General features: G+C 45.3%; 1 protein-coding gene across 2 annotated transcripts in view; it reads left to right on the forward strand.

Moving 5' to 3' along the window:
• The first annotated feature begins 1961 nt into the window (after positions 1–1961).
• ERICH2 (glutamate rich 2) overlaps positions 1962–12442 on the forward strand; it is a 27831-nt gene continuing 17350 nt past the window's right edge. For both annotated transcript variants that reach the window (XM_075318860.1, XM_075318861.1), the window contains exons 1-2: positions 1962–2133; positions 12156–12198. In XM_075318860.1, coding sequence (XP_075174975.1) covers positions 2126–2133; positions 12156–12198 — 51 coding nt within the window. In that variant the 5' untranslated portion in view covers positions 1962–2125. The remainder of the gene's footprint in view (positions 2134–12155; positions 12199–12442) is intronic.

The raw sequence follows: 12442 nt of genomic DNA on the forward strand, positions 1-12442 counted from the left end.
CCCCCCTACCCACGGAGGGGAGGGCCAACATCTAGCTGCTCCATACCACCACTCCCTGGATCCCCATACTGAGCAGCGGTGGTGTCCACACAATCACCACAACCGTGGGTGGCGTCACGGACAATAAACAATTCCCAAAACCAAACCCCTTTTCACTCATGGGCGCGGAGCGCCGCTCGAGTTCCCCGGGATCCGGCCCATCACTCGAGCCACCGAGCAGCAGAGGCCGCAGCAGCAGCGGCAGCCGGACCCGAGCAGGGGGAGAGCGCGGCGTCCCCTCCTCCGCCCGTGACATTAAGCCTGTCTGCGGTAGCCATTTTTAGAGCTGCTAGGTGACCACTGACAGGGCCACATTACAGCTGCCTATATTGGCATACATTGGCGATCACTATAGTCTATGGAGCTGTTCATGTGTCTGAGGTGTTTACAAGATGCCCTGGCCTATCAGGTTGTCACAGGGTATTGTGCAATCTGCCCTTCTGCACAGTATCCGCATCCTCCTTGGTTACGGATCCCGGTCCTTTGGTGTTGCTAACAGCTTAGCCAGTCAAAATCCTAGGAAAACTTTGCACCTTACCCACCAGACACACCATTGGGGGGCCTGAAGGGAATAGGGCCGCCCATATGGGGGGTTGGTAGGGGAAAGTGACAGAGTGGAAAAGAGTTGAGCAGTGACTCTCAAGGAGAGAGGTCACAGTTCAGGAGCAGGGCTCCTTGTGTACTAGGTGGCAGACGTTGGTCTGGGCCTGGTAGGAGCTGAACCCCGGTCGCAGGGGATCGTGTCAAGGGGCACGAACTGCCGAGGAGGGCAGCCGGCGGCCTTGAGCCATCTCCGGGCAGGGGCCAGGGCATGACGGGGTACGTGGACCCTAGGCCGGGAAGTAGCTTCACGCGTCCTGGTAATTTATCCGACGGGGGTGAAGACTTCAAGATTCATCCCCAACCCGCTTCAAAATCGGGGTACTAGCGCAACGAAGGGATAGGGCTTTTCCACAAAACAGTCCAAGAAAATGCCACGCATGAAGCCTGGGAGCAAGCTCACTTCGTTAGCCATACGGGTCAGCGGGACCCGAATAGTTCCATATTATAGGGTCCAATAGAGAGAAGGTGCCACGGAAATGGTCCCAGGCTAACAAGCAACACCAAAGGCACGGATCCATGCGTGCTCCCTCCCTGCTGCAGCGGTGCTCAGAATTCTGGTTTACAAGCTGTCGGTGTCAGTATTCTTGGACTGAGTGAGTACGCTGAAAGAGCCCCCTCCTCTTCCCAACGTCACCCTGTCACCAACACCCAACAGGCCCCGGGGCACAAACCCCCTACCCACGGAGGGATTAAACATCCTGCTGCTATACCATCGCCACTGGGCTCCCCAACAGCAGCGGTGGTCTCCCACATTACCACGCACCATGGGTGGTGCCATGAACTTCTAACTCCCCTGTATATACCCCCCCTTCTTAACTTTGAGTGTCCGTGTGAACCCCCGGGTCCGGAGACCCCTCGAGCCACCGCGGTTCCGGATCCGAGCGGCTCGGCTGCTGGCACGGGGCGGTACATTTATTTGTGGACCGAGTTGCAGAAAGCACATGCTCGCCATTTATTACTGTATGACCGATAGGAGAACCTAGGATTGTTTTTACATGATGAAACACTGATAGTAAAACCTGACATGAGCCAAAAAACAGTCTGCACACAACTATAAATGTGAATGAGGCCTTACAGTAGCTGACAGACTCAGGTGCCTCCAATGGGCTGCTGCTGCTTCAGCTGCTGTTTGATAATGATATACAGCAATCATAGTAGTTAAGGTTTTTAATATTTAACAATATTCAATAAACAGAATATGCCTTCACCATATTCACAGCACATAAACAATGACAATGACCAGCGCTCTCCAAAAGGTGGCGCCAAAGAGATGGTGGAACTGTGTCACCACAGTCTCTGTTCCTGACCGGGTGGATTTCTCTGCAACCCACACCCCCACTGGGCGTCCGTAACCAAGGAAACGAATCTCCATTTCCACAAATCTGCTCCGTTCCGGGAGGTCTGATGCAGGCGGTGCGTCCACAGCCGGGATTCCTGCCGGTAACCTGCAGCCAGCTGTCGGGGTCACCTGTGAAATCAAAGAATGAACAGGTAATGACAACACTGACCTCTCCATAGGAGCGAGAGCAGCCTGTCGTCACATTACACGAGCTGGTATGGAGGCACATGGCTCTGCTGGCCTGGAAAACAGGGAGGGCAGGAATGTCTGTGAAAACATGAAGCTTCTTCCAATTTGTAGTAAGTTTTTAGGTTTGGGATAAATAAATTGCACATTATGTGTATGTGTATGTATGTATGTATGTATATGTACATTTATACACAAACACCATGCATATAGCGCCAGATATATGCAAAACTGGTGCCAGTAGTTTTGGAGACAGGTGTATTTATTTTTGGGATGGAGAGAGTTATTTTTTTTTGTATAGTGTTTTTTTTTTTTTCTAATGCATTTTTATTTTTTTATAATTTAGTATACAGGGTTTTGTGGGGTGTGTGGTGTGTGTGTGGTTTTTTTTTTTTTTTTTTTTTTTTTGCTCAGTAGGACCTGCAGAGAATACATTATTTGGCTATGTGCGCACTTTGCATCGAGCTAGTTGCAGTTCAAAAAGCATCCTCTGGCAGAAAGGACAATGCTTTTGGCTTTAAAAAGTTGAGTTTTTGCCCAAATTTATGCAAATTAAATGCAGCGTTTTGAACAGCAAAGTGCGCACAAGAAAGCTCAATGTCCCATTGACTTTGCTTGAAAAAGCAGAACGCAAGCATTTTTGGCATGAAAACGCTGCAGTTGGAAAAGCAGGTAAAAAAGCAATGTGCGCACATAGCCTTAGCATATTCACATTATTTAGCAACTATCATGTGTAGCGACAAAAAAAAAACAAAAAATAAAGTTGCAGTATCTCACAGCACTTGTAATGAATAGCCTACCTGTATCTTGTAGCTGATGTACATCAGCAATGAATGGTATATATATATATATATATATATATATATATATATATATATATATATATATATATATATATATATATATATATATAAAAACATTTTATTTATTATTTATTATCTTCAGTGAAAAAATGAGGATGTGAATCTGTGACCCCCTTTTTTTTTTTTTTGTGCTTTGTACTGTTTGTTTTTTTGTTTTACTCTACTGTTTTTTTTTCTTTTAATTTTTTTTTTTTTATTTTTTCCAATAGTAAATGTGTTTTTAGCCAAAAACTTAGTGGCTAGATGTTTTGAGTTAGTGAAATATGAAACACAATACAGATTGTGATTTGTTATTGCTGTGTATGGTTTTTTTTTTTTTTGTTTCTTTGGCGCATTTATTTTCCCAAATCATTGTATACATTGTGCCACCATAGGATGAAGTCACTGCTGCTGCCTCAGTGACCAGACCTGTGCTCACCATCATTATTTGCAGTGATCTTTGCTGAGTAGTCATGTTATTGCGGCTGCTCCACACCAGTGAATACATTTTACTGATTTAGCCCTGATGCCTAGTTCTCTGTGCACTGGTTATCACTAGTGATGAGCAGCCACTACCATGCTCGGGTGCTCAGTACTCGTAACTAGTGATGAGCGGGCACTATCATGCTCGGGTTCTACGAACTCATAACTACGGTACTGATGAGCAAGTACTACCATACTTGGGTGCTCTGTACTTGTAACTAGTGATGTGTGCACTACCATGCATAGGTGCCCGGTACTCATAACTAGTGATGAGCGAGCACTACCATGCTTGTATGCTCGGTACTCATTAAGGGTATGTGCGCACGTGTGCGTATTACATGCAGTTACGCTGCGTTCTGCACCGCAGCGTAACTGCATGCGTCTTGCGTCCCCTGCACAATCTATGGAGATTGTGCAGGAGCCGTGCGCACGTGGCATGTTAGAACGCAGCGATTCGGCTGCTTGCCGAATCGCTGCGTTCTAAGATGTGACATGTCACTTCTTTCGTGCGTTCTGCATGCTGTCTAGGGAGAGGCAGCAGGCAGAGCGCACGAATCTGCCGATACCATGCGCTTCAGAACGCAGCTTTTCAGCTGCGCTCTGAAGCGCACATTTTCGGTGCGGTGCAGAGCGCACACGTGCGCACATAGCCTAAGAGCAGTTTGATGCTTGGATGGGCTTGATGCAAGTACTCAAGTATTAAGGCTGCTTTACACGCAGCGACATCGCTAGCGAAAGCACCCGTCCCCCTGTCGTTTGTGCGTCACGGGCAAATCGCTGCCCGTGGCAAACAATATCGCCGGTATGCGTCACACATACTTGCCTTCCTAGCGACGTCGCTGTGTGTGGCAAACAACCTCCTTTTTTTTTTTTTTTTTTTTAAGGGGGCAGTTCATGCGCCATCACAGTGACATCACACGGCAGGCGTCCAATAGAAGCGGAGGGGCGAAGACCAGCTGCATTAACGACACGCCCACCTCGCCGGAGGACGCAGGAACGCTGTTGTTCGCTACGTGTGACACCCTGGAACGACTATGTGTGCTGCCTCAGGAACAATCTGATATTGTTGCAGGAACAATCTGCGTCCAGCAACGATATTTGGGAAAGGAACGACGTATCAACGATTAGGTGAGTATTTTTGATCGTTAGCGGTCGCTCGTAGGTGTCAGGCAACGACGTCGCTAACGAGGCCTGATGTGCGTCACGAATTCTATGACCCCAGCGATATCTCGGTAGCGATGTCGCTGCATGTAAATCGGCCTTTATAGAAGTGGGGAACTCTAGCATTTTTCTGGGAAATCTTCCGGAAAAATGCCTATGGCTATGTGCGCACTAGGCGTTTTGTCACGCTGCGTTTTTTGTGCGTTTGTCCGCAAAAAAACGCACAAAAAGCACACCCGCAGTAAAAACACGATGCGTTTTTTGGCTGCGTTTTTCCTCACTGCTTTTTTTATGCGTTTTTTTTCAGTGAACAATGCTATTAAAGATTGTTGAAAAAAAAAAAAAGGTCTGATGTCATTTCCTTCTTCAATATGTTCATCATTGTCCACTAATGTATGCAGGAGAGCAGACAGCTGCAGAACTACAAGGCTCAGCATCCTCCATCCAGGACTGTAGGCAGGAGTTTTTTGCCCTCCAAAAAATGACGTGGGCTTTGCCATATTTTTGTATGATAGCCAGGTACAGCAGGCAGGTACGGGCTGCCCCCAACCCCCAGCTGCCTATTTGTACCCAGCTGGAAAAAAAATATATAGGGAAGCCCCTTTTTTTTTTTTTTTTTTTTTTAATTTCATGAAATAATTTAAAAAAAAAAATGACGTGTGTCCAGCCAGGTACGTTAGGCAGCTGGGGATTGGAAACCACAGCGCAGGATGCCCATGCTTTCTGGGCACCCCCAATACGAATTGCAGTCTGTGGCCACCTCGGAAAATTGCACTTTCATAGAAGCGCCATCTTCTGGCGCTGTATCCAACTCTTCCAGCTGCCCTGGTGACGGGTGGCTTGCTGGGTAATAATGGTGTTAGGGCTGACTGTATATTATCAGCTGGCCCTAAGCCCGAAATTCATGGTGTCACGCCAATATTAGACATGGCCACCATGAATTTCTAGTAAAGATATAAAAAAAAAAAAAATACAACACACAGAAAAATATTTTTATTAGAAATAAAACACAACACAATTAGTGACTCCATCTTTATTGAAATAAAGATCCCCTCCCCTTTCGCAGTAATCCTGGGTCAAGGGTCCCACGCCGTCCAATCCGGATCCAATATCATCTGATCGGTTTGCTGGAAGGCTCAGATCAGATGATGTGTCAGGTTCAAAGACCTGAATCACATGACACAGCAGCTGATTGTATAAAAGCCGTTTATACAATCAGCTGATACATCAGTGAAGAAAAAAAAAAAAAATACACACGTCTGTGCTGACTCCTGTCTGATCGCTACAGGAGCTGCCGGTAATCGTCTGATGAAGTCTCCTGAGGGCATCAGCTGATAGTTTAGCCGGCCGGGTAGTAAAAAGCCGGCCTCACCGCTGTCACTGTTAGCTGATTCCGTCAGGTGATCGCATCAGGTGATCAGCTCCAGGTCCTGCAGCTATCGGACATGCTCAGGAGTCTGCACCCAGCTGGAGCGGGGGTGGCGGCACCGGGAGAGGAGCTGGGAGCGGACATGGCACCGGGAGTCTGCAAACAGGTGAGTATGACTTTTTTTTTTTTTTTTTTTTTCCCTACTGTTCACTTTTGATTTCGTAGCCGCTTCCATCTCCCGTCCGTACATGGCGCCGCACGGGAGCGGACATGGCACAGGACTGGAGGTGGACGCAGCGGTGACAGTACCGGGGGGGATTCATGCTTCTGTGTTTACCAACAGAAGGAATCCTCTTCCTGTACTTGTCATTCTAGTACTCACCCCATGCGTTTATAGCTGCGTTTTTAGTCATAGAAGCGCAGCTATATCTGCAATTTGCGTGTTTGAACATCTCGCTGAACTCAATGGGTGGAAAACGCGGTGAAAAACGCAAAAATAATTACCATGCTGCGTTTTGGTGTTCACCACAAAATCGCAGCTACAAAAAAACGCTGTGTGCAGACAGCACTTCTGAAAACCCATAGACTTTGCTGGGGAAGCAATGTCACAGCGTTTTCGGCACAAAACATGGTAAAAAACGCCGCTAAAAACGTCTAGGGCGCACAGGGCCTATCTGAGCATCCAACTGCTCTTAACTAGTAGTGAGCACCCAAGCATGATAGTACTCACTCATCACTAGTTATTTCCGTGTTCTGGGTAGAGCAGCTGCAATAACATGGCTACTCGGTTCAGATCGATCATTCCAGTTGATCAAGGGAAATTGTAGCTAGTGCCCAAGCACTACGCTTCATTAAAATGTTGGCGAGCTAAACCTACAGGGAAGTGCCCAGTTCACAGTTACGGCCATAGTCTACTTTGGCCTGGAGATGCTGTATTTGTGGTATGTCCATGTAGTGTTCTAACACTTACACTCCACACAAAAAAATAGCATTAAGGAAAAAAAAAAAAAAACATTTATACACTAATACATGTTTGAAAAATAAAATGGACACATTCCATATAAGCCTTGTTTTGTATGAGTCTTAAGGAAGGCAGCGCTGGAGTTAGGTGTAACTAATGCTTGTGCCCCGATGAGTTTTTAGTGAGTGTTTGATGCTGTTTATTTTCATCTCGTCAAAAACGCAGCGCCTCTACAGTTTTAGTAAACTGGATGGGATTTAGGCGAAAGACCCCACTTTGCGTTTCCACCTGCGTTTCAGGTGCTTTTTGGGTCTGTTTTCAGAAGCACCTTTTTCCTACCAAAATGCTTGCGTTTTCATTTCCCATCAAAATCAATCGCAAATGTGTTTTTTTTTTTTTTTTTTTTTGTTTTTTTTTTTCCCGACCCCACTTTGCGTTTCTAAACGCATCTTTGAATTTGCATATTTTGTGGCAAAAACCATGCGTTCAAAGAAGCAGCATGTCAATTGTTTTTGCCATTTTGGCTGCGTTTTGCTAACATTGAAGTCAATGAGAAATGGCAAAAAACAAGAATCCTTCAAATTCCAGCGTTTTACCTGCTTTTCATGTGCAGAAAACATGCGTTTTGGACAGTAAAATAATGATTTCATATGTCCCTTTACACACATATAGTCCGACAATATTAAATTTAAAAATAATAATTTATTGCTATTTTAGCAATAAATAGTATGTTACCGCTATAATTTTAATCAATATTTCTGTTTTCTTTATTTCTAAAATTGTGGGGGTTTTTTTTATGTCAACTGACGCAATGATGTGTAAGGCTAAGTTCACACATCCTGTGTTTTCAATCCGTCAGGTCCGTCAGCAACGGATCAGTCATTTTCAAGATGTCAACTGATGCAACTGATGTGTTTTTCACAGGATTCCTTTCACAGGAATCCTGTGAAAAAACGGATCAGTTGCGTCCGTTACATCCGCTGTGCGTCCGTTTTTTGACGGATCAGTCATGATCCGTCTGTGTTTGGGACAGCCCAGTGGGCGTGCCAAGCATGCTGGGCATGCTCAGTAGAGCATGACGGAATCCTGCGCTGGATTCCGTTGTAAGACGGATTACGACGGAATCCAGCACCATAGACATGCATTACAAGCTTGACGGATGGCGACGGATTCCTGCGCGGCGCGTTAATTTTGACGGCCCGAAAAAACGTTACATTCTGCGTTGCTCCCCGCTCGGCGGTCAGTCAAAAACGACGGACCGCGACGCAGCGGATGCAACGCAGGGTCATCAGTCGCAATCCGTCACTAATAGAAGTCTATGGGGAAATACAGGATTCCTGCAAAATATTTTGCAGGATTCCGTAATTCCTCAAGGCTACGGATTGTGACTGATGCAAAACACAGGATGTGTGAACTTAGCCTTATTTCACAGGATTCTGTTCACAGGAATCCTGTGAAGAAACTGATCTGTCGCGTCCATTATATCCGCTGTGCGTCCATTTTTTTTGACGGATCCGTCGTGATCCGTTGTTTTTGGGACAAGCCGATGGGTGTGCCAAACATGCTTTTTTTTTTTTTTTGGTTTTTTTTTTGCCGCTCCAAAAAACGTTACATTCAGTGTTGCTCCCACCAGACTGTCAATCAGTAAACGACTGATCCATCACGCGGCGAATGCAACGCAGGTCCATCAGTCGCTCATAGAAGTCTATGGGGGAAAAACTGATTCCTGCAAAATATTTTGCAGGATACAGTAATTCCTCAATGCGACGGAAGCAAAACAACGGAAGTGTGAACGTAGCCTAAGCTCACACAGGGCATCTTTTCATGCAACTTGGTGCGTTTTTGACATCCTAAGGCTATGTGCCCACGGGACTCTGTATCTGCGGATTTTTCTGCATCAAAATCCGCAGCTTTCCCCCGGAATCCGCACCTTTTCTTAGGTGCGGATTTTGCAATATTTTTTTTTTTTTTTTTTTTCCTCAGTTGAATAGGCAAAATCCGCAACGAAAATCCGCAACAATAATTGACATGCTGCAGATTTTTCCGCACGAAAATCCGCACAATTTCCGTTGCGGAAAAATCCGCAGCGTGGGCACAGCATTTCCCAAATACCATAGAAATGGCTGGGGAGTAGCTGTGCTGCAGATTTCTGGAAAATCCGCGGCTTTTCCGCGAGAAATCCGCCGCAAAATCCGCGCATTTTCCGCAGCATGGGCACATAGCCTTAAGATGCATGCATTTCCTTCCTCCATCAAAGTCTGAGATTTCTATTTTGCCGTCCACACTGGGCATTTATTGTTGGCTGCATCTTGGCTGTGTTTTTGGAGATGCAGCATGTCAATTCTTTTTGCATTTTTTCCAGCGTTTTGGAGCCCTTCCAGTCAATAGATTTGACTTAAAAACGCGTAAGGCAAATTTTTTTTTTTTTTGTTGCGTTTTGCCGCAGTGTGTTTTTGCTGCATTTTGATGCACTGGCAAAAAGATGCCACATGTAAACATAGCCTTAAAGTATGACACAAAAATAGAGACAAAAGCCACAGCGTCAAAAACAGGATAAAAACGTATGTTTAAACGCACACAAAATTGCGGGAACGTAGCCTAAGGCTACTTTCATACATCCGGTTTGAGCCGTGGGCTCAATCCGGCTGTGAAACCTATGCAACGGATGCGGCGAAAACACCGCATCCTTTGCATAAGTTTTTACATGCGGCCGGTCCGTTTTTTTTTCCGGTTGCGGCATGCTATTGAGCATGCGCAGTGGAAGAAACGGCATGCGGCGGCCAGATGCGTTTTTTTCCGCATCGCGCCGCATCCGGCGTCCATAGGCATGCATTGAAAAATGCGCCGCAGCGGCCGGATGCGGCGCTATGCGTCTTTTTGTTTTTTTTTTTGCCGGAGCAAAAAACGTTGCAGGCAACGTTCCATCCGGCCGCGGCATCGGCTAAATCTGCCGCATGCGGCAAAAAACGGACCGAACGCACGCCCATGCGGCACAAATACGGCACTAATGTAAGTCTATGCAAAAAAAAATGCAACCGGCGGCAAAAAAAACGGTTGTGGTTTTTCTGCAGAGCGCCGTATTGTGCCGCAGAGCAAAAACCGGATGTGTGAAAGTAGCCTAAGAGGCTTGCACTTATGATGCATATTTTTGTACAATGATGTATGGGGACAACTGCAAATTTTTTTTTTTTTTTTTTTTTACTTGTGTGTATTTTTTGCAATTTGAAAAGTGCCAAAATTTTGCCACATTTAAAGTGGATTTTATGCCAGAATTAGGGCTCATGCGCACGTTGCGTAATTGCATGCGTCCTGCGTCCCTGCACAATCTCGAAGATTGTGCATGATACGTGCGTACGATGCTTTTATGAACGCAGCGATTTGGGTGCTAAAATTTTGACCCAAATCCGTGCGTTCATAAAATGAGCATGTCAATTATTCCGTGTGCTATGGATGCAGCTCCCGCTCTGTCTATGGTGGGGGGCAGCAGCCAGAGCGCATGAAATCGGCTTTTTTTAACAAAAATACTTTATCCATTATGCAGTGTTTCTAAAGCTATTTGAAGCGCACATAGGCTGTCAAATCGCTGCAGAATATTCAGCAGTTGCGTGCGCATGAGCCCTTATTGCGCAAATTGCTTGATGGGTTGGGCCCAAGTGTGCTGTTTGTTCAATCATGTGTGCATGAAAAGGAATGCTGGCTACAAAAAAAATAAATAAATTTGCTTTGCTGCAGAAAATGTGTCTAACATTGCTGTGTTCATTCCCAGCAAAACCTATGGGTTTTAAAAAAATGCTGTGTGCACACTGCGTTTTTGTTTGTTTGTTTTCTGGCTTATACCTGCGGATTTTCCGCTGCGGAATTAATGAGCATGTCACTTCTTTTCCGCAGGTACCTGCAGTGTTTGCTATAGATAATGGTAAAAATCCGCAGGGACCAACCAGCGTAAAAATGGCGGCAAAACTGCACCAAACCACAGTAAAACTGCATGCGGATTTCGTTGCCTTTTTTCTTTACAGCAAGATTCTTTTAGAGGGTCCGGTTTTTCCTTAAGAAAAAGACACTTTCTAGTGCGCACATGGCCTTATGGTCATGTCACACACAACGACCGCAACAACATCGCTGCTAAGTCACCATTATCTGTGACGTAGCAGCGACCTTGCTAGCGATGTCGCGGTGTGTGACATCCAGCAACAACCTGGCCCCTGCTGTGAGGTCGCTGGTTGTTGCTGAATGTCCTGGACCATTTTTTTTTTTTTTTTTTTTTTTTTTGGGGTCGTTGCTCTCCCGCTGTGAAGCACACATCTCTGTGTGTGACAGCGAGAGAGGGCAACGAACTGAATGTGCAGGGAGCCGGCTTCTGCGGACGCTGGTAACCAAGGTAAATATCGGGTAACCAAGCAAGCTTGGTTACCAGCGTCCACAGTTTCTAGAAGCCGACTCCCTGCACACGTAGTCAAGATAAAATATAAGCAAACCGGTTTGCTTATTAACCCGATGTGTACTCTGGCTACGAGTGCAGGGAGCCAGCGCTAAGCGGTGTGTGCTGGTAACCAAGGTAAATATCGGGTAACCAAGCGAAGCACTTTGCTTGGTTACCCGATATTTACCTTAGTTACCCAAGTGCAGCATCGCTTCCACGCGTCGCTGCTGGCTAGGGGTTGCTGGTGAGATCTGCCTGTTTGACAGCTCACCAGCGACCATGTAACGACGCAGCAGCAATCTTGATGAGGTCAGATCGTCGTCGTGATCGGTGCTGCGTCACTACGTGTGACCTAGGCTTTAGGCTATTTTTTCTTTGTAATTGTTGATGCTTGTCTTCAAATGCAAAATGCTTTAGGTGTCTTTTTGTGTTTTACTTATAGATTTCTCTATGGTAAGAAAAATACACCTAAATACACAATATACCACTAAATACACCTGTTTAAAAACGGCAGCAAGATAATAAATGTTTGTAGAAAATATGATATATATATGACTTTTTTTTCTTTTTTTTTTTTTTTTTTTTTTTCAAAGAAATGTTGCAAAAGACAGTGATTGCAATCAATCATCCGATGGCCTTGAATATCAGAAGCATAGCTCCCCCAGAAGTGCAACATAACTAGCCAAGAAAATGCAGTTACTAGGAGTAGAAGAGAAAATAAATATTACTCTTATGTGGTTTTTTTTTCTTAGGACTGAAGCCTGCGGAGTCTCTTCCAAAGTCAATTTGGGCAAGGTGAGAAGCTTCCTTCCTGTAGAAATGCATTCTCTGATTATTTTAATATCTTAAACTGTTTTTTTTCGCCACGCACAAGTGTCAATTTCTTATTACATTTCTATAGTTTGATTTCTTTGCCTGTGTGAATTCGATAAATTGTTACCAACATCTGCTGAGAAATTCATGTCAATAGCAGCTTTAGAAATATATTTACTTAGGAAATTGGTGACGCGTTCAATACTTAGTTCACCCGATGTATATA

Source organism: Anomaloglossus baeobatrachus, chromosome 7 (genome assembly GCF_048569485.1).
Source record: "Anomaloglossus baeobatrachus isolate aAnoBae1 chromosome 7, aAnoBae1.hap1, whole genome shotgun sequence".
Classification (NCBI taxonomy): Eukaryota; Metazoa; Chordata; class Amphibia; order Anura; family Aromobatidae; genus Anomaloglossus; species Anomaloglossus baeobatrachus.